This window comes from Balaenoptera physalus (genome assembly GCF_965194825.1).
Source record: "Balaenoptera physalus genome assembly, chromosome: 5".
In the NCBI taxonomy this organism is placed as follows: domain Eukaryota; kingdom Metazoa; phylum Chordata; class Mammalia; order Artiodactyla; family Balaenopteridae; genus Balaenoptera; species Balaenoptera physalus.
Genome location: NC_138884.1, coordinates 114,580,098 through 114,600,622, shown reverse-complemented (window position 1 = coordinate 114,600,622; position 20,525 = coordinate 114,580,098). Strand labels below are relative to the sequence as shown.

At 50.3% G+C, this 20,525-nt stretch overlaps 2 protein-coding genes across 4 annotated transcripts in view; both read left to right on the top strand.

Moving 5' to 3' along the window:
- LOC309661262 (janus kinase and microtubule-interacting protein 1) overlaps positions 1-20,525 on the top strand; it is a 99,459-nt gene that overhangs the window by 71,135 nt on the left and 7,799 nt on the right. For all 3 annotated transcript variants that reach the window (XM_082462847.1, XM_082462848.1, XM_082462849.1), the window contains exons 4-9: positions 1,308-1,517; positions 2,314-2,433; positions 5,500-5,646; positions 6,597-6,737; positions 8,408-8,467; positions 20,105-20,233. In XM_082462847.1, coding sequence (XP_082318973.1) covers positions 1,308-1,517; positions 2,314-2,433; positions 5,500-5,646; positions 6,597-6,737; positions 8,408-8,467; positions 20,105-20,233 — 807 coding nt within the window. The remainder of the gene's footprint in view (positions 1-1,307; positions 1,518-2,313; positions 2,434-5,499; positions 5,647-6,596; positions 6,738-8,407; positions 8,468-20,104; positions 20,234-20,525) is intronic.
- Positions 8,486-20,193, top strand: LOC309661357 (uncharacterized protein). The gene is made up of 2 exons (XM_082463096.1): positions 8,486-15,975; positions 20,105-20,193. Exons 1-2 carry the CDS (start codon positions 15,870-15,872, stop codon positions 20,134-20,136), a joined length of 138 nt encoding a protein of 45 aa, XP_082319222.1. The 5' UTR covers positions 8,486-15,869; the 3' UTR covers positions 20,137-20,193.

Here is a 20,525-nt window from a genome sequence, read left to right as displayed (position 1 = left end):
GGAAGCTAGAGGTCTGAAATCAAGGTGTCACAGGACCATGTTTTCTGAAGGCTATAGGGGAGGATCCTTCCTGCTTCTTCCAGCTTCTGGTGGCTCCAGGCGTTCCTTGGCTTGTGCCCGCATCACCCCAGTCTCTGCCTCCATTTTCTCCCTATGTGTCTGTGTATCTCTCCTGTTATAAGGCCACCAGTCGTTAGGGCCCACCTGACTCCACTGTGACCTCATCTTAACTAATTATATCCGCAAAGACCCTATTTCCAAATGAGGTCACATTCTTAGGTTGTAGGAAGGACATGGATTTGGGGGAGAGGCACCCCAGTATAGCACCCTTACTGGGGCAGTTTCCCAGCTGTTAGCTTTGTGTCCAGAAACAGTAGAAGTGTATGGCCCGTGGCAGAAGCTCCCTCCTCCGTAAGCTTCTTTCTGCTTGGTTTCCTGTAGGGAATGTGGGACGAGGCTGGGCTGGGGGAGCTGGGGCTCACGCTGAGGCTCGAATGTGGGGAGGCTGAGGCGCTTTGGAGGCCCCAGAAGCATCCAGTCGGCTCTCTGACTGTGGGACCCTGAGAGACGTCAGGGCGGAGGGAGGAGGTCGGAGTGTCAGCTGCACACGGGGAGTTAGCATGTTAGGTGAGGATGCAGCTGGCTGAGGAGAGGATACAGACTGGGAAGAGGGCCAAGCCTTGGGAACTACAGATTTCGATGGTGACCAGGGCAAGGCAAGAAGAAGATGGAAACAGTGAAGTCCCACAGAGGGCGGGAGGGTGGGAGCAGTTCACGTAGCTGGAGTGGGCGACAGTGTCAGATGGGGTGAGAAGGAGAGAGGATGGAAAATTGTTCAGTGAGTTTGCGGGCCAGGAGAGTGTTGGAGACGTTAGCAAGAGCTGTTTACTGGAGGGATGGGGACGTGGCCAGACAGGAGTGGGAGAGAGGAGGACGACCAACTCTGTGAAGAAGCTGAGCTGCTGGAGGGCAAGGGGGTGATGGCTGGAGGGCCCTGGCGGGTCAGGATTTGACTTTATTTCATTAAGGTGAGAGAGACACGAGCACTGATCAGTTTCGAGGGTAAGTGTCTGGTTGACCATATAGGTCATTGAACCCACAGCTCTGTGCGCCTCTGTGCTGGGGGCGGTGACGACGGAGCAGGGCCTGGGCTGTGCACTACGGTGTCTCTCTGTCCTGTGTTGCTGAGTTCAGCTGCCCCAGGTCCATGGACCTGCTGAACCTTTCCCTGGGCCTGAGACCAGCAAGAGAGAGCTTTCCCTGGTCACGAGCCCCTACAATTGAATGCTTATTCTTTCTCTTTCCAGATGGATGAGATCAAGGGAAAAGATCGTGTGATTCTGGCCTTGGAGAAGGAACTCGGCGTGCAGACTGGGCAGACCCAGAAGCTGCTTCTTCAGAAAGAGGCTTTGGATGAGCAGTTGGTTCAGGTCAGAGAGGCTGAGCGGTACCACGGTAGTCCAAAGAGAGAGCTCCCACCTGGCATAGGGGACATGGCCGAGCTCATGGGTGTCCAGGTGAGGGGCTCATGCAAGCACTGGGGCCTCAGAGCTGACCACCTACCTGTCCTTCCTCCTACTGGTCATTCTTCTGGCGAACTTGCCTGCCTGCCTTTCCCCCACCCCTCCCCCCTCCCTCCCATCCATCTGTGCATCCTTCCTTCCCTCCCTTACCCCTTCCTCCCCAAACGTGGAGCTCAGTTGAAAAGGAATGAAAACATGAGTGCCGAGTATACAGTGAGAGCTCAGAAAGGGACCCAGTCAGGACAGGACATGGCTTAAAGGCAGAGCTCTGCCCATGAGGAGAGCTCAGCCAGCAGAGAGGGCACCTGGGGCCACAGCTTGGTACTTAACAGGCACAGAGGAGGCCAAAGCTGCATGCATTCATTCATTCACTCATTCATTCATTCACTGAATACTCAAGTGTCTGTTGAGCGTGCTGTGTGCAGACACCACATGAGGTGCTGGCGTCTCAGTGGTGAGTGAGGTGGGCACAGTGCCTGCCCTCGAGGAGCGTCCTGGAACGTCTATGATTGTGCCTTTGTCAGAGATGCTTGGCGGGCAGGGGCTCGGACGGGGAGGTCCCCAGATACCACGTTCAGATGTCAGGGAGCCTCTGGAGGGTTTGAGGTCTTGTCGCCTTTGAGATGAAGTCTTTCCACATGTTGCTTGACTTGGGGGAGCCCCAACGTGGCGCATGGTCCTCCTAGTGAGGAGCTCACCTTTGTCGTCAGAGTTTTCCGCAAGGGTCCACAGAGCGCTTTGACTCAGTTAAGCTTTTTCAAAGTATGTTTGTGTCTTGCTTCTTTTTTAGGATCAGCATATGGACGAGCGAGATGTGCGGCGATTTCAGCTAAAAATTGCTGAACTGAATTCGGTGATACGGAAGCTGGAAGACAGAAATACCCTGTTGGCAGACGAGAGGAATGAACTGGTAATCAGCCCCCAAGAGACAGATGGTGCCTTGGGATGCAGGAAAGCCGCCCTGGGGCCACAATCCACACCCTAAACAGGAAGTTAATGCACAGGCCATCTGGTTTTCTCTACTTCCCTTCTAATTTCTTCCTGATTAAAAATCTAACACACGCTTGTTGAAGAAACCTGTTAGTGCCCTTGATTCTGTAGGAATTTATCCTGAGCTGACAATCAGAGAAGTTCAGTGAGGGGTATGGAGAGGGTTTTCATTGCAGTGTTGTTTATAGTAGCAACCAAAACCGAACCAAAACAAAACCAAACCCCACCTAAGTGTTGATCAAAATAATGGTGGAACATTTATGCAATGAATTGCGTGCAGTCATTAAGAATGATGTTATAGGTCACATTTATTTGCCATAGAAATTTGTTCACAATGAATTAAATGATAAAAGCAGTCTACAGAACAAAAATACATTGTCATCATCCTGGATATTGGAAGTTGTTTTAGGTGGTGTGATTATGGATAATTTTTACTTTTTGCTTATCTATTTACTTTCTTTTGCATAAAAGTTCACATATTTCTAATTTTAAAAGTAGTGAATGTGAACTTCTGGTTAAAAAAAATAAATCTCTAGTAAAAAATAGCAATTTCTTGAATATGTTTAAATTCGCTGGATAAACAATTAGCCTAATTTTTATGTAGTGGTAGTCAACACGTACAAATGTCTTGACAAACGTCTCGTAATATTTCTCTTTATTCTAAATTTTATTATGAAAGTAAGTGTATCAATATATTTGAAAAACATGGGAGATGAAAAGTGTTAATAAGTGTCACCTCTTCACAATTTTAACAGGATCAAAATAAATTCATTTTCTTCCAGTATTTTTAACGGCATATTTTTATATAGTTTTCATCAGACTGTACATCTAATATTATGTCTCCACTTTTCACTTAAATATTCATGAGCTTAAAAAAAAAAATCCCTCATGAGAGGCAAAATAGTTTACTAAGTGGATTAGAAAAAAAAATAGCTTGCTTGAAACAATTCAGACCTTCTGAAGTGTTTAAAGTAAGAGTCAATAAGCTGGCCAGCACTGGGATCTTAAAATCATGAGGTAACTTCTGTTAACAGTTTGAGGTGATTCTTACATGTTTTTAATGCTTATGCAAATATTTTGACACCCACGAAGAGCCTTTTTTTTTTATTGTTTTGTGGTTACAAACGGGATATTTTCCCTATGTAATATTGTTCTGCAACTTGCTTTTTTCACTTGCTGTATCAATTACAGCGCTCCCCAGCAATGCGTGAAGATCTACCTTTGTCTTTGTAACAGCTGCATCATACTCTGTTGTGTAGACAAACCATGGTTTATTCAACCATTCCTCTACTGGTGAAGATTTAGGCTGTTTCAGGTTTCTTTGCTGTTGTGAACAATGCCTCACAGAAGATACATTTCTGTCTTTACCGACTTGAACCTTTATTTCTGCAGGATAGATTTCTAGAGGTACAATGTATGAGTCAAGGTACATGTTATATTTTAATGGCTACCATCAGTGTTTTATCTTAACTTTCACAGCCTGGTAACAAAAAGCAGGGGTCTGCAATCAGTCCCTTGTGTTTGGTTCTTGGTTCTGGCACTTTCTGTGTGGTACATCACCCCACCTCTTTGTAGCCAGGTTCTTTGTCTGTGAAATGGGAATGGGGATGGGCCCCCTCCTAGGGTGGTGGTGAGGGTTAAATGAGAGGGGATGCCTGGGAGGGCCGAACATCGTTTTGGACACATGGCGAGTACTCGATAGATGCAGTGGTTCTTGTGATTTTCGTGATATTGATAAATATTTTAAATTGTTTATAATTTTCATCCATTAAAATAACCCTGCGAAGACTATCACTCTGCATTTAGTTCTCATAACAAGTCTCTGAGGCAGATACTGCCATTCCCATCTTACAGAAGAGGGAACTGAGGCTGACAACTCGACCGTGGTCATGCAGCTAGTGTGTGTGTCACGGAGGACACCGTACTCAGAAGGAAGAAGAGTGGGTGCCTCTAATGGAGCAGCCTCCCCGTCCCAGCTCGCCCTCCCCCTCCCCTGTCATCTCTCATGTCTCTGTCTCACTGGACTGGCCTCCACAAGGCAGTCAGAGTGATGGATTGTTCTAGAAGGCCGTCCTGACCACAGAGTGCTCCTGCCTCAAAGCCCTGGGCGCGGCAGGAGCGCAGCTGCAGGTGGAAACAAATGGCAGAGCTCTCAGCTCCCTACATCAGACCTCAGCATGCCCGCCCCTTCTCTGCCCATCCCCCAAGCTCCGCGCTCCCGCTGCACTCAGTGACGTGCCATCTTCTTGCCCATTCTGAACCCCTGGATGTGTGGTTCCCCGGCCTGGCATGTCCACCGGCGCCTGTCTCACTGTGTTCTTACCTCTGTCACTGTCTTTGTCCTCTTCTCCCGTCTGTTGGACGGTCACCCCGTCGTGTCATCCCTTTGACCCAGCCCCCAGCACAGGGCCCGGGCCCCAGCGGGGCTCCCCAGATGCTGATGGGATGACAGAGCCTGGAAGGACACCCCGTCAGTCACAGGGGCTGTGCTCAGGGAACTCGGGGCGCGGCTCCAGGGCTGGACGGAGCCCTGAGCATTGAGGCTGGCACGCAGCAGGGCCAAGGGATCGTCTGTTGTCTGAAAAGTGTTGCGCTTTCGGCTAGGTCTCTACCTGGGGAGGAATGGTGGCCAGGAGGAGCTAGGTAGCTGGATTGACCTTTATGCATGTGACCCATGACCTCTGGGGGTTATGCCCGGAGGTAAAGGAAGTGTGGACGAGGCTCAGGCCACTTGCCGGCGGGGACGACCTGAGGGAGATCTCTGGGCCTTCGTGTTGGGCTGCACCCCCTCCTCTTGCCCTGCCCGAGGCCCTCTGAGGCTCAGGTGGGAGCCTGCATTTGGAAGCCAGGTGTCTGCGGGCTCTTCGTGGTGTTTGCACCACCCAGGAAATGTGGTCCCAAGCAGTGGCAGCTCCAGGCCAGGGGGGATCTCCACTGGCCTCTGAGGTTGGGTCTTACAGCTGCTGCCCTCTCTGTCTGACCACAGCTGAAACGCTCCCGTGAGACCGAGGTCCAGCTGAAGCCCCTGGTGGAGAAGAACAAGCGAATGAACAAGAAGAATGAGGACTTGCTGCAGAGCATCCAGAGGATGGAGGAGAAGATCAAGAATCTCACGCGGGAAAATGTGGAGATGGTAAGTCATCGTCTCGGAGTCCTTGTCTCTGCCCGGGCTCCTCCAGCTCCTGGCCCTCACCGTACACATTCTCTGGGGCCACCTCCTACCCGCCTCCCCCAGGAAGCCTGCCGAGCAGTCTCAGTCTGCACCCGATCCTCCTGCCTCTGTTCTCCACAATTCACAGCACCGTGGGTGTCTGTGCCTGACGGAGAGCCCGGGGCAGTCAGACAGTGGGTCTGCGCCTCCGCTCTGCCGTCTCCACCCAGGGTCCTTAGGCCCAGCCCTCATTCTCTCAGCTTCCTCATCTGTGAAATGGGGATGAAAATATCAGTGCTGTGGGTTTAGAGAGAGGATGGAATGATGGCATAAAACGTTCTCACAGAAAACCTGGTGCACTGAGGAAGCTCAGTATGTGAACGATTACAATTTTGCTCTAAGTGCTTTGAATTTGGGCCTTTTATTTGCTCCAACAAGAATGATTGGTCTTTGTGGTCAGGGTGGTGTCTTGCAGTTGATGGTTTAAGGAATACTCTGAGGTTCATTGTCCAAACTAGTGTCAGTCATGCCCATTTTACAGCTGAGAAGACTGAGGCTCCGGGAGACAGAACACCCTTCTCCCATGCCCTGGCAGGTCCAGGTGTGAGTGTGTGTTGTTACCATGTGTTCTGTGCTCTCTTTCCCCAGCGACCAAGCTTTCCAGGCTTGGTGCAGACATCCACCTCTCCCCGCCACAGTGCCCACCCAGCCCTTTCTGTCAGCATCGGGCACAGTCAGCCACACCTTGGGCCTGGCTCCGGTCTGCAGCTGTCCACTCCTCCAGCCTGACGACCAGGGGGCTCTCATCCCTCCCTCCATTCTTCCATCCCGTATCCCCAAGCCCACACTCCATGCCCTGACGCGCACGGTGGGTTCCTATCAAGTGTTGTGGATGAGTGGCCCTGCAGTGCCCTCTCTTCCCTTGGCTGCAGAAAGAGAAGCTGTCGGCACAGGCGTCCCTGAAGAGGCACACGTCCTTGAATGACCTCAGTTTGACAAGGGACGAGCAGGAAATCGAGTTCCTGCGGCTGCAGGTGCTGGAGCAACAGCATGTCATCGACGATCTCTCGCTGGTATGTCTGCATGAGCATGAGCGACAGCCCTCCGTGGGGCGCCATGAGACCCAGGCCTTGGGGATGGCATCAGGGCTGCAGGGCGATGCTGCTGGCGGGGTGGGATCTCACAGAGCTCCTCCTGGTGATGGGCACCTTGCTGCTTTGTTCTTCCAGAAAGCAGCCTCCACTTCGTTTATGCGACATCACTGGTATCTGGGAGCCGTTTTCATGGCTACTCTTTTTCTCAAATCTTATCCCTAGTTTGCTGCCATTGAGAAGCAGCATCAGTTTTTAAAAAAGAGCCTTCTGGCCTTTACAGAGTGGGCATGATCTGTCCCCAAGAAATCTATTTTTTTTTCTTTTAGCCTAGTTGTTGCAGACTGTGAACTGGAACACTGGAACCTTATAATCAGAGCAGAATTTGAAGGACTTGTTAAGACTGTGTGTGTGTGGGGGGGGGGTCATTAAGGGGGTTGTGAGTATGTCTTAAGTAGGTGGAGTGAGAGTTACATCCAGAGAATTCTGCAACTCTTTGTGGAAGGAGCTTAGGAACCAGAAAGGGAGCATCTATAGTGAGCTTTAGTTGCATCTTAGAAGCAAAGTGTGTTCTGCTTGCCCAAGGGGGTATGTGATGCTTCCATTAGTGGATCTTCAAAAAGTAGAAAAGCCAGTGATCAAAATTCTAGAAAAGGCTTTGACTGTAATTGTCCAATTCACTTTGCTTGCCTATCTCTGTATCTCTACTCCTTCCTTCTTTCTTTCCACTCACCCATCCATCCTCCCTCCCATCCCTCCATCCATCTTCCCATCCTCTCCTTCTTCCACCCATCCCTTCTTCCCTCTATCCCACCTTCATTCCAACCATCATCTAATCATTTATCCTTCCATTCGTCTTTGCTTCATTACACGAAAGTCTTTATGCCACATAAGATGAAAAAAACACATCCAACAAAACAATGATAGAGTTGAAAGAGGAAGATTAACAGATAAGACTAGAGAAAATGAAGATAGCAGCATCAGTTACGATCAGGAGGGACACATGGGTGGACCATGTGGGCTGTAGCCAAGCACCAGATTTGTCTCTGGGTTTCCTGGCAGCCAAAGAGAATAGGAACATTTGATTAGGAAGGAGAGAATGTACTGGTTTTATCTGGGGCAGAATGCTGCTACTCCTGCTACTGCTCGGTGGGTACCATTTCTACTGACAAGAAACACAGGTACCCACAGTCTCTGAAGGGCAGGTTCCAGCCCATATAGCAAAGGAAGAACCTGAGAATCAGAAATGCGGTGTGTCACCTGACCAGGAGGAGGCCCCATGGGGATTTGGCCCCAGCTCTGTCTGAGATCAAAGCTGCAAGCTTTTTTATTTTCTGCTGGGATCACTGACAGCTGATGTCTAGTCAACACTGCCTAAAGTTTTATAGCTTACAGCCCCAGAGGCAGACAGGCAGGACTGGCAAATCTTGGCATTTTTTCTGGGATGGTCCAAGTCCAGTTAACGGTGTGGCTCTGTGGCTGTCAGTTCTGAGAAGCAGCCATGCCTTGGGTGCTCAGAACCTGGACTGACCCAGGCCTGGTGCAGACAGGTAGGCACAGCAGCATTGTAAGTTATGCCCTCTGAAGTCAGCTGGGTTGGTGGATGTGATGTGAGACCGGCTGAAGATCCCAACAGTTGTGTTTCCTTCTAGGAGAGAGAACGGCTCTTGCGCTCCAGAAGACATCGTGGGAAGGGCCTGAAGCCACCCAAGGTGAGCGTGCGATGGCGCAGCTGCCCTGCTTTGGCTCCATGCCAGGGTCTGCAGGGCGGATGGTCCAGGCGTGGGGGAGAAACGAGCAATCCACAGAGGAGCCCTAAAGGCAGACACACTCACATCTCTGCATATTCGATGGTGAAAAACCTGTTACAACTACCTCTCAAAGCAGCGTGGGCCTGCTTATTGTAATTTATTCATGGAAAATTTACAGATGAATTCTGTATTTAGGCCTCAGGGGATGCTCACCCAAAATTAAAAACATAAATACTTAGACCTTTTGAAGGATTTAAAAGATACTTAGTCTTGGTTTATAACATCTATATCCTGTTTTGAAAAACCAGGAGCTTTGGGCTTTTTTGGAATGATACAGAATGCGTTCTTTTTGGAAAACGTGGTTTTGCCCATTTTATGGAGATGGTGTCCAAACGTCCAGTGAGGAGAGCAGAGCTGGGTTTGGAAAACTCAGATGCCCACAGGGACCAGGCTGGAAAGTAAAAGAGCAAATTGGTATTTTAAAAGGACTTAGTTTGCATTAATACCCGTAAACATTTTTCACTTCCATGAAGATGTGGGCCTGTTCTCCTTTTTATGGAACCAGATGCCCCTCATGGTTTATCTTTTGGTAGAGATATGGTTGTAGAGAAATATTTCCCTCCTATAAAGAAAACAACAGTGCAGATGTCTTACTGAATGATCACAGATATATGGCTTTGGTGTCAGGGTGACAGTAGGGAGTGGTGGGGACTGTGGAAAACTGGGCCCAGAATATTAGCTGCTATAAGAAAGTGAGCCAGGTGGTATCAGATATTCCACTCATTCAAGAGAAGTGGGACTCCTTATGCATTAGTTTCCTAGGGCTTCTGTAACAAAGTACCACAAACTGGGTAGCTTAGAACAATAGAAATGTGTTATCTCAAGGTTTTGGAGTCTAAAAATCTAAAATCAAGGTGTTAGTAGTGCCATGCTCCCTCTGAAACCTGTAGGGGAATCCTTTCTTGCCTCATCTTAGCTTCTGGTGATTTACTGGCAATCTTTGGCTTTCCTTGTCTTAAAGCTGCATAACCACAATCTCTGCTTTTGTTGTCATGTGCCATTTTCCCTGTATGTCTCTGTATCACGTGGCTATCTTCTTATAAGGACACCAGTCACATAGGGGTCCATGCCACTCCAGTGTGCCCTCATATTATTGCAATGACCTTATTTCCAAGTGAAGTCACATTCTGAAGTACTGGGGGGTTAGGACTTTAACATATCTTTTTGGGGGGACTCAGTTCAACCCGTAACACCTTTATGTAAAATCTAAGGGTTGTAAATATTGGTGCAAATTGTTTATAGTACACTCTGTGGGCCAAATAAAAATATATCTGTGGACCGAATTTGGACACATGGAGAAGTGGTTATTTATACCGTCTCATTTAATCTTCATAGCAACCCTGTGAGATTGGTGTTATTTTTTTCATTTTAAAGTTACAGGAAGTATATAGATATAAAATTTAGAAATGAGTCAAAGAGATAAAGTAATTGACAAGGCTGACCTTCAGACTCTAGTCTCGGACTCCAAGGCCCAAGCTCGTGCCACCAAGTGAAGTTGAACGAGGTGCAAATCTCTATGCACTGACATTAGAAACTTAGAAAAGGGAAGTGGTTCAGCAGAACTTGGTTATTTTTAAATATACATATTTTATTATGGAAGTAGTATAACCACATTGTCGACTATCTGGGAGACAAGTGGTCCATCACAGCCGTACCTCCCCAGTGCAATCAGTGTTGGCATTTTAGTGCAGTCTCCGCTTCCGCCATCCTCACTCTGCTTCCATTTTTTTTTAATAATGTAACTGTAATTGTAGAATACACTTTTGCACCCTGGGTTTTTACTTACTACTATACTATAAAGCATTTATCCATGTTATGATGCTGTCATCATAAATATGAATGTTCATGGCTACATAATCCATTGAGTGGATGGGCTATAAATTTGTTTACTGTCCTGTGTCTGCTGGGCATGTTTGCTTCCAGCTCCTCACGGTTGTGGATAATGCTGCAATAAATGTGTCTGTACTTAGCAGACCACTCTTCACGGGCCAGTTCTGCTGGATTCCCTGAGTGTTGAACATCTCATTAGGTGACCACCCTTTCCGTCTTCCTGGACTTCCTGCTTCTGTAAATGTTGCCACCGCGAACTCCTTTTGTCCAGAAAACTGTGTCCATAGTTTGGATCGTTCCCGTGGGTAGATTCCCAGAAGTCGAAATGTGGGTCAGTGGGTGTGAAGGCTTCAGCCAAGAACATTCGCCCCCAGCCCCCCACCCCTGCTTTATAGAAGGGTTGCGTCATTTTGCACAGTTGCCAGTAATGTACACCAATGCCATTTTCACCACAGGACATATGTTTAAAAAGCGACAATCTACAGGTGTTCAGTTTGTTGCATAAACTGGATGTGCTGTGGCCTCATATACCCCAGAAAGGTTTTCAGGAAACCCACTTTGGAGCTGTAACTATATTTTTCAAACCTTATCAGAATGCCTGGAATAAGAGAAGATTATGTTTCCCCTTTTCCTGTTTCTGAATGTGTCTATGGGAAGAAACTTTACAAAGGCCTAGAATGGGCTTAGGATTTGCTAGGCTTGCATGTACAGCAGGCAAGGAGGGCAGCATCTGTGTCCTGCTCACCATGTCCTGGTCGCTGCCTGGCACAGAGTGGGTGGCCCTAAATAGTTGTTGACTCAATAAACAAATTGCTTTTACTGGAAAAATACATTTGCCTGACACTGGGTCTTCTCAGGATGGGGATGTTTGGTCACTGTAATTGCAATAGTTTTATGCCACTGGAAGGCGGAGTTTGGGAACTTCTGTGGAAAATTTCTTGACCTGATTCAGGGTCTTTCCCACTTACTATGACCCACCAGCATCTTTCTTTTTCTCAAGGTTCAGTGTACAGCTGTTTCCCTTATGCTTCTACTCAATCCCAGCTTGTCCGGGGCTGGATGGGATATATATCTGGGTCCATCGGGGACCCAGTTAGGTTTTTAATTCCACAGGGCTGCCTCTCAAGCTGGGCAACTTCCCTTCCTTCTTTCCACAGGCCGCAGGGATTCAGTACTTTCTTTTCTCTCCTTAAATGCCTCCATCGCACTCTGTCCCTTATGCATCCACACACTTTACCACTTTGTCCGGGTCCTTGCATGACACAGTGTCACAGTGAACGCATTGAAGTTTCCAGAATTTTCTGGAAGTCTGCCAGCCATCCCTGCTCTCTGGCTGTTGCAAGCCTCCCTGGACTCTGCAGTTCCCCCGAAGGGGCTCCTCTAATTCCACACCCACAGCCCAGTTGCTGCAGAAGTGCTGAGGGCAGAGCAGTGATGCCAGCCCTCATCTTCCAGGGGACCATCCTGTCCCCAAGGGCTGCTGACCTGTCTCATGGGGCTTCTGGGGACAAGACTGGTGTTGGCTGTCCCTGCCCGGGGACCCTGCTAGTTCAGCCCCGGGTGGAGGTTGCAGGAGAAGGGACCCTGAGCGGTTCCTCGGGCCCTGGCCAGGGAGGGGGACTTGCTCTTCGGAAGGTCTGATCAGGGCCTAACTGGAATCAGAGCCCCGCCATGGAGTGGCGGGTGATAGGGGGTCAGCCCGTGCGGCCTGGCAGCGAAGAGCTGTGTCTTAGGAGAGAGCTGGGCGCATGAAGAATGGCTAAAATTAGTGCAGTTTGCTCACGCACCTTGAAAGTGGGGCTGGGATCTTGGTTGAGGCTCAGAAACCGTAGCCTGGAACAGCATGAGGGTCACACTGGCTCCTAGCTGTGTGGCCTTGAACTCTGGGAACCTCGGTTTCCTGGTTCTTACAATGAACATCACATCCATGAGATTAAATGAAGCTTCTGGTTCCATGTCTGTTGTGTCGTCAGGGATCAATAAATTATAATTTCTTTTTCTCCCTTCATCTTAAATCAGTAGGTTTCTTTTGGAGGGCCTTTTAGATGCAGGTTCCCAGGCCCTGCCCCTCCCCTCCCCCCACTCTAATTCACGTCACCATCTTTTAGAGAGAGACAGTCTCAGGTAGCAGTGAGGTGACATCTCGATGCCCTGTAGACAGCAGCCATCCCTTGAGGGGAGGTTGGGAAACATCAAAGCACCACCTGAGAATAGGCCCTTCCTTGGGTTCAAGGATCTGCCCTGTGGTCCCCTCTCCCAAATGGACCAGGGGTCTGCTGTCACCAGGACACACTTCACACCTGGGGAGCTTCTGATAGGTCACTCCTGGTCAGTGGCTCCTGCATCCATTCTGATAGGACACCTAGGGCCTATCCAAACTTGACCTTGTGCCTCCAAGGCCAAGCCTGCGGCCTTGTGAAGGGAAGGACCAGGGTGCCAGCAGCTGCTCTGGCACAGAAGCCAGGGTGCCATACCTTAGCCTGGCTGGATGCCAGGCACTTACCATCATGTGAATACATTTCCCATTTTTAAGTAGCCATAGGAATCTTTTTTCCCCTTTCTGGTTGTTTCCACTTGACTTTGTTCCTGTACAACCCTTCCCCATGGTTCTGTCATCAGCCTCTGAGTGTCGAGAGGGCTGGATCCTGCCTCGTTCGTCCAGTTATGAGCAGCTCCCAGCACAGCACCCGGCCCGCACAGTGGGGCTCGATCACATTGACTCAGTGAGCTATTCTTCCTTTCAGTCCTGCTGGTCTGTGAGGCTCCCCACGTGGCAACGTGCAGCCGAGGGCTTTCGCTGGGTGTTTCGTTCCCTGGAAGGGACAAGGGCTTGTCCCTTCCAGGCTGGGCAGCACCCCTGTCGCTTGTTCCCTCCACCATAACCTGGTCAGGCAGGTGGCTGAGCTCTACATCAGGAGTACATGAGGCCCCCAGGAGCTGCTCCAGGTGCCGCCTACGGGGTTTTTGGGCCCGTTTGGTAAAGGACTCGGGAAAAGATTTGGGTCCTGGAGATAAAACATGGGGACGATTTTGAAGGCACAGGGCAGCTGAGTAGCTAGCCGCACACGTAGTCTGCACTGTCCTGACCTGGGGCAGCATTGTAGGTTGCTGGGCAATGGAGGGAGGAGAGAAAGCAGAGCTGGGGGCCTGACCTGGCTGCAGGGCCTGCCCAGGGCACCTCATCCCGCATAGCAACGCCCATGGGGACATCCAGGCTGTACCCGAAGACGTTGGAATAGACAGGAAGTGATGGTGGTTCTAGGCAATGTATTCTAGCAGGGCAGGAAACCCCAACACTGGGAGTGAGCATGGGGGTGAGACTCAGTCTTCGGAGAGGAGCCAGCTGAAAGGCGGGTCTGCAGCTCCTGGCCTCCTGCCTGGCGTTAGGAGGGGACCCCAGACCCAGTGCTGAGGGGCTTGAGGCAAAGCTCCCTGATTCCAGACCCTCCCCTCTAGGCCTCTGCTTCCTCATCTGTCTCCACCACCTTCCTTTGGGCCCTCGTCTGCTGTCCTGGGGTTATTGCCACAGCTCCTTGGCTGCTCCCCTGCTTCCAGCATCTTCCTCCCCCGAGAGCTGTCAGAACGATCTTTTTACGGCACAAGTCTGACCCTGCCACCTTCTTCTTAGAAACCCTCCACTGGTTCCCCATTTCTTCTGGGACCTGGTCCCGCTTGCCTCCTGCCCAAGGCCTGCGGTGGCTCGTGTCTACAGTGGGCTAGGTGGTGAAGGCCAAGGCGGTGCAGCTCTCAGCCCTTCCCATCCCCGCATCTCTCTCGCCACTGCTCCATCATCCGTGGTGCATCTGCCTTGGGCCAGGCACAGCGTCAGGTGATGGGTGCAGGGGGGTGCCTCCACTCTTGAGGAGCTTCCAGCAAAAGTGGGTCTAAGTAGGTCCAGGAGGCAGCCCCACTAGACGCGTGTCATGGTGTCCACAGAACCAGGAATCCGCTTGCAAGGCAAAGGTTGTCTTTCGTTTTTCTTGAGGGTTCATGTGTAGAGCAGCTCAGAGAGAAATCGGTCTTTAGGCTTATCGCAGAACTCAACAGTTTGCAGATGACTTGATTTCTAGGATTATCTCCCTCTTCCCCATTAGCCCAGATTTTTTCTGTTGCTAGCGTCAAAAACTCAAAGTCATTTAAACAAAGAAAAAAATTTATATAACTGAGAAGTTTAGACTGGTTTCAGGCACGGCTGGATACAGATGCTCACACGATATTGCCAGGTACCTGTCTATCTCCATCTTTCAAGTGTACTTTCCTCTGGGCTGGCCTCTTTCTCAAGCAGGCTCTCCCATGTGGTGGCCCAAACAGCTTTAGCAGCTTCAGGCTGGCATTATACCTGTCTAGCAACCTTTGTGGTCAGAGGATGTCTCTCCTCAGTGGTTCCAGCAAAAGCCCCAGGGCTGGTGCTCCTTAGCTCAGCCTGGTCACAGGCCCATGCCTGAACCAGTCCCAACTCTGCCTGGGTGGCAGCTCATTTGGAAAGATGACTTAAAGACTTAGCACTAAGTTGCCTAGTATGACATGGTTACGCAGCTCATACCATGGCTACTTTGAAAGGAGCAGAGTATCACACATTATTGAAGTTAAAATATATATGAACTTGGCTATGTATATTTTTTCTTTTGTGAATTAATGTTGCTTTACTACCTTTTAATGTTGCTTTACTACCTTTCAAATTACAGAATTTTTACTTTTTAATGGTAAAATATGCCCTTTTTAAAACCCTCCACTAGGAGGGTTTTTTTCTTTTGATCTTATGCCTAGAGAAGCTTCTGCAAGAAACACGAGGCCCTTGTAGGTGCCACACGGGTGGGAAACTGAAGACCTCTCTAGTTGCACTTTTTCTGTTGGATGATGGTTTGTTTCGGTTCGTATAAATGATAAAAACAAATACTTACAGAAGAATTGCTGAGAACCCATGAGTTTAACTAGTCCGGGGCGCGTACAGGGTGGACGGGGATCAACAGAGAAATTTCCCAAGCCTCCCCGTTTTGGACTGTGGTCCTGAAGAAGCCTCTCTCGGCTTCACAGTTGCTAGCGCTGTTCCCGGGGGCCCTTGCGATCATCCAGGGACCCGGGCCCATGGAATGGCCCCGACAGCAGGGCGGCTCAGGGAACCTGGGGTCTGGGAGGAAAGCCCCCAGAGAATAAGCCAGCCTGGAGGCCGTCCTCTGTGACTGACACGCCCAGGCCCGGCCCCTGGAAACCAGCTCCCCTCAGCCCACGGATCTGCCCCAGAGCTGGCATCCCTTTTAATAAAGGTGCATCTTCTGGAGTATCTTCATTCCCAGAACTCTGCAGTAGAGAAGGAAGACAGTGGGCTTGTGTGGTCGAGGGAAGGAGAATGCTCTGGGGAAGAATCGGTGCTTCCTCCTAGGACTTGAGAGAGGCCTGGAAATTGATGGCAATGATGTGGCTTTCGGTTCCCTCGACACACATGGGCTAGCGGGTCCTGCAGCCCCTCCCCGCCATGGAGTATATCCTCTTTGTGCTATACTTCTCCTTTTTCCTCTGTCTCTGTGCCCTGGTGTGCCTGTACTTTTCTGGCTGCCAGGAGATGACCTATAAGCATGAAGGTAAGTGGCCAGCTTTGGGGGATTGGTTGTGGCCATGTGAAAGTAAGTGGCTATGATTGGGGAGCTCCTTCCTATGACCACGATTGTTGGGAATGACACAGATGAGGAGAGAGGAGGCTGAGAGAGGCTGGAGTCAGTTGAGGGGTTGTTTATTTGGGAGGTGCCTCCCCTTTTCCTCTCCATCCCATGTGATCTGCTAAGAACGAGCATCTATTCAGCATGTAAATGGAGAAGAAATGTTTATTTTTCTGTCATTTTTTGCCCAAACTGCATTTCAAGCATTTGGATTAGTTAGTAAAAAGGTGTCAGCAAGGCAAGACTTTGGTGGTAAAGAAAGTAGAAGTCTGGAGGAGTGGGCCCCTTCTATATAGAAAATGCACTTGGAATGGGCAAAGATGGAAATTTTATGCTCCTGAAGTGTCTTTTCTTAAGAAATTCCCGGGGAATCTTTGAATGATGGAGGCTCCGAAAAATCGACGGTTTCTTTCATGCTTGACTTTTTTTAAAAGCCCATTATGAGCCGAGCATTTGAGGAAACAGTATTTGCAGGTGATTTTCCTCTCATTCCTTGGAGACTGGTGTGTTATTTTGTGTATACGAAAATGCAGTGGAAGGCAGGGTTGCTTCGTCTCCCAAGAAGACAGCCACCAGATTTTCACTTGAAACATTAAAATGTCTTTTTCTATCTTGTTTTTTTTATTAATAAAGGCATAAATATACATAATACATTCTGGCTTCCCATATAATACAGTCACTTAAAAAAACTAACCCTCGGAGGAAACTAACTAACCTCACCCATATGTTATACAAGGTGGGGCTCGGGTCACAGTCAGCTCACTGCTGCCCTGGAAATTGTGTGTGCTGTGTATTTGTGGATTCGTCTCCTTTCTGATTATAGGGGTATAATTTGAATGTCCTTTTGTGTTTGATCCCCACCCTCAGAGCTGCTTCCTCCTTCCCTCACTGCAGAATGCTTCCTAGGGTTCTTGGTCTCTGGGGCCACATGATACTTCAGGGGGCTCCACTTGGGTCTGGGCATGTCTGCTTTAAATGCACGGCTGCAGCGTCTGTAGTTAATACACTGTATTAGGGCTCAGTAATTGAGTACTTAACTCGCAGTCCCGCAAGTTTTCGAAAAGCGGGTTATCCTAGGTAATGGAACATTGAGTCATCGCCTCCCAGAATGGCCCATGACGCCTGCGGTGAGTGACCACCACTCAGCATTGCATCCTGGTCGTGCAGAGACTGTGAGGCTTGACGTTTCCTGGGGCTCCATCGGTGTGCCAGGCAGGGCCCTCCCCGCATCACGGCTCACTGCCACTCAGCACAACAGGCCTGTCCCCAGAGGCCTAGCAGTTAGCAGTGTTTACAAGAAATGAGGTCAGCTGAGTGGCTGCCCAGAAAAATAAGGAGCCTGGGGCTCGGGTGAACTGCGTGTGCGCAGAGGAGCTGAGCGCTGTAAATGCATCCGCCATCAGATGTCATAGCCACAGCTCCCCGGAGATGGAACATCTGGAACATCGTTGACACTTGAACTCAGGTGGGGTTTCTCAACCCAGGGGCAGGGGGGATTTGAGTGTAGGATTGTCTCCTCCAACCTCCCCTCAGAAAGGAGCCTAATAGGGCCTCACATTGCTACATGGTGGACGCACCTGGGGTGCACAGTCAGGTGGAGGCCCAGCTGATGCTGGCTGCATGAATGAGGGAAGGGAGGTCATGTGCAAACCCGACACTTATTTGTGGGTAAACAAGTTTGTTTGGCGTTGAGTTCATTGCAAATACTCATTGAACAACCGGTATTTCTTGAGTGTGTCAGGTCCTGGGCTACAGTGGGGAACAGAAGAGCCCAAATCCTCGCCCTCATGGAGCAAAATCCCTGTCCTCATAGGGCTTATATTCTAGAGGAGAGAGACAGCTAATAGACACATAAGCAAAATATGTCTTATGTTAGGTAGTGATGAGCACTATGGAGAAAAATGAAGGAAGGAGAACAGAGGCTGGGGTGGGGATAGGTTAGTCAGGACTTTGATGTGGTGGTCAGGGAGGTCTTTTTTAATGTTACATTTGTGCGAAGACTTGAGGGAAGGGAGGGAGAGAGCCTTGTGCGTTCTGGAGAAGAGCATCTAGGCAGTGCAAAGGCCCTGGAGCAGGCATGTGGAAGGGGCAGGGGTGTGCTTGGCAGTGTGGCTGGAGCCCAGTGGTGAAGGGGATGAGGCCAGAGCAGAGTAGGAGGCGGGTCCTGCAGGGCCTGTGGACTGCAGTGTGGATGTTGGTTTTTACTGAGGTGTGGTGCAGAGCCAGTGGGCTTTGAGCAAAGGACCAACACAACCTGACTCTTGTTTCAAAATAGTTCATCTGACCACCAGGTTATGGGACAAGGGCAGGAGCCGGAAGGACAGTAGGAGGCAGTTTTTAAAATTTCAGTGAGAGATGATGGTGGCTTGGGCCAGGAGGGAGGCGCTGGTTCCTGGAGGATTGGATTCTGGGCTGAAGATGGAGCCAACAGGATTTCTCCCAGAGGCGTGGAACATGGGGGGCGAGTCGGGCGGGGGGAACCTAGGTTTTTGGCCTGAGGAACTAAAAGTATGGAGCTGCTGGTGACAAGCACGTTAGACTGTGGGAACAGTTGGTTTGGGCGTGTCCACCAGCCACCCATGGAGCTGTTGAGATTATTTGGGATTTCACGGGGCAGTACGTGCCCCTCCTGTATTAAATAAACAAAAAGGAGCACAGGGTGAAAGCAGTTTGCAGAAACACGAATGCCAAATGCAAAGCCATTGTGGGTGACAGCGGTGGTCAGGTGCCTCCAGCAAAGCCTCATGACAGACACTAACCGTACAAGATGACACAGGAGCCCCCCTTCTTCTTCCTTCCTGATTCTGAATTATTTCCTAATCACGTTACTGATGGTGGCACCAGCCACATTTTTCTTACATTTGGGCACGTGAGATTGTACACAAGCATTAGCTCCAGCAGAGTGGGAGGTGCCCTGTGCACGTGGGGAGCGCCCTGACCCCTCCCTCTGTGTGTTACGGGGTGGGGGGGTGCGGATCTGGGAGGAGCCGGTTCAGATGAACGGGTAGGAGCCTGGGCTTGGCTCTGGATTTCGTTATAGTTCTTTCTTCATGGTCAAGAGCATTGATTGATTGTAAAAACAAATAAAAGTCCCTCTCAGGGGCTATTTTGGGGAAAAAAAGTGCCAGTGTTTCTAGGACGAGGGATGTTGATCTGGTGATTGTGAGTTGACATCTGCGGCCCCAGGGGACAGAAGCTCTTTGTGGTAGGGACCAGGCCTGGTTTTGGTCTAGTTGCAGCCCCCAGGCCCAACCTAGTGTCTGACCCATAGAAGGCGCTCAGTCAGGTGTTTGCTGAATGAATGAATAAATGAGTGAATGAAGCCCCATCTCCTGTGATATCTGGGGTGGGAGAAGTGCTGGGCAGGGTAACCGGGAGGCCAGCACACAGAGCATTTAAAATTGCCTCTGAATCTGAATACTGGGTGTATGTGGGTCTGTTACACTCTTCCTTCTCATTTTGTAAGTGTTCCAAGTTTTCCATGACAAACAGTTAAACTAAAATTGCCTCACGGGGAACGTCTGGTGAGGACCTGGGGCCCACACTCGTCCAGCCGGAGTCCCAGGGTCCACCCGAGGACGCTCTGCCTCACCGCCTTTCCCTGTGCCTGGTCTAGAGCACCACATCTCACGTGGCTCCCCCTCCCCTCCCCTCCTCAGTACAGCAAGGATGCTGCTCACTGTTACTGCCCTGGGCACCGTGCTTGGTGGCCTCACTTTGTGCCCACAGGTGAGGTGGGGGGTCCCACGTCTGTCCGATGGAGGAAGTAGCTGGCGCTCAGAAGGGCCAAGTGGCTGACTTGCAAAAGGTCATCAGCTCATGAGCCTGGAGCCAGGGTTGGGCCAGCATGCTCTGCGGCAGCCCTCCACCCTCTGACCACCTTTGGCGCCCCCTTTCTCCCCCGGCAATCACAGACAGACCCTACCACCCACCTCCTGGGATGCCCTGTTGGCCCAGATGCCCATCGTAGCCCCCTCTGCCCCGGGGAAGACGGGACGGAGTATCCAGGTGATTCTGAGTCCCCTCCTCACGTCATGCAAATTGCCTTTTACAGAAGCATGTTGTGGAAACATTTTTTGGATTTGACGAGGAGTCTGTGGACTCGGAAACATTGTCAGAGACGTCCTGCAACACAGACAGGACGGACAGGGCTCCGGCCACGCCCGAGGAGGACTTGGACGACGTAAGCGGACCTCACCCCGGGGGTGCTTGTAGGACGCCTCGCGCCTCTGGCCGCTGCAGGCATCGCTCCCGCTGTGAGGCGTGAACCCCGCAGGACGTGTGAGATCACAGCCCAGCGTCCAGGAAACGTGGTCCCCACTGCCACAGGTTCCGAGGATGGTGATGGGGCGCTGGCAGCACGTGGGGACCCCTTGCTTCCCCAGCACGGCTTTCACACAGGAGATCTGTGGCCACTGCGTTGTTGCTTACCCTTTGTCATTAAAACCGCCGAGTGGCGGTCTGTTCCTCATCCC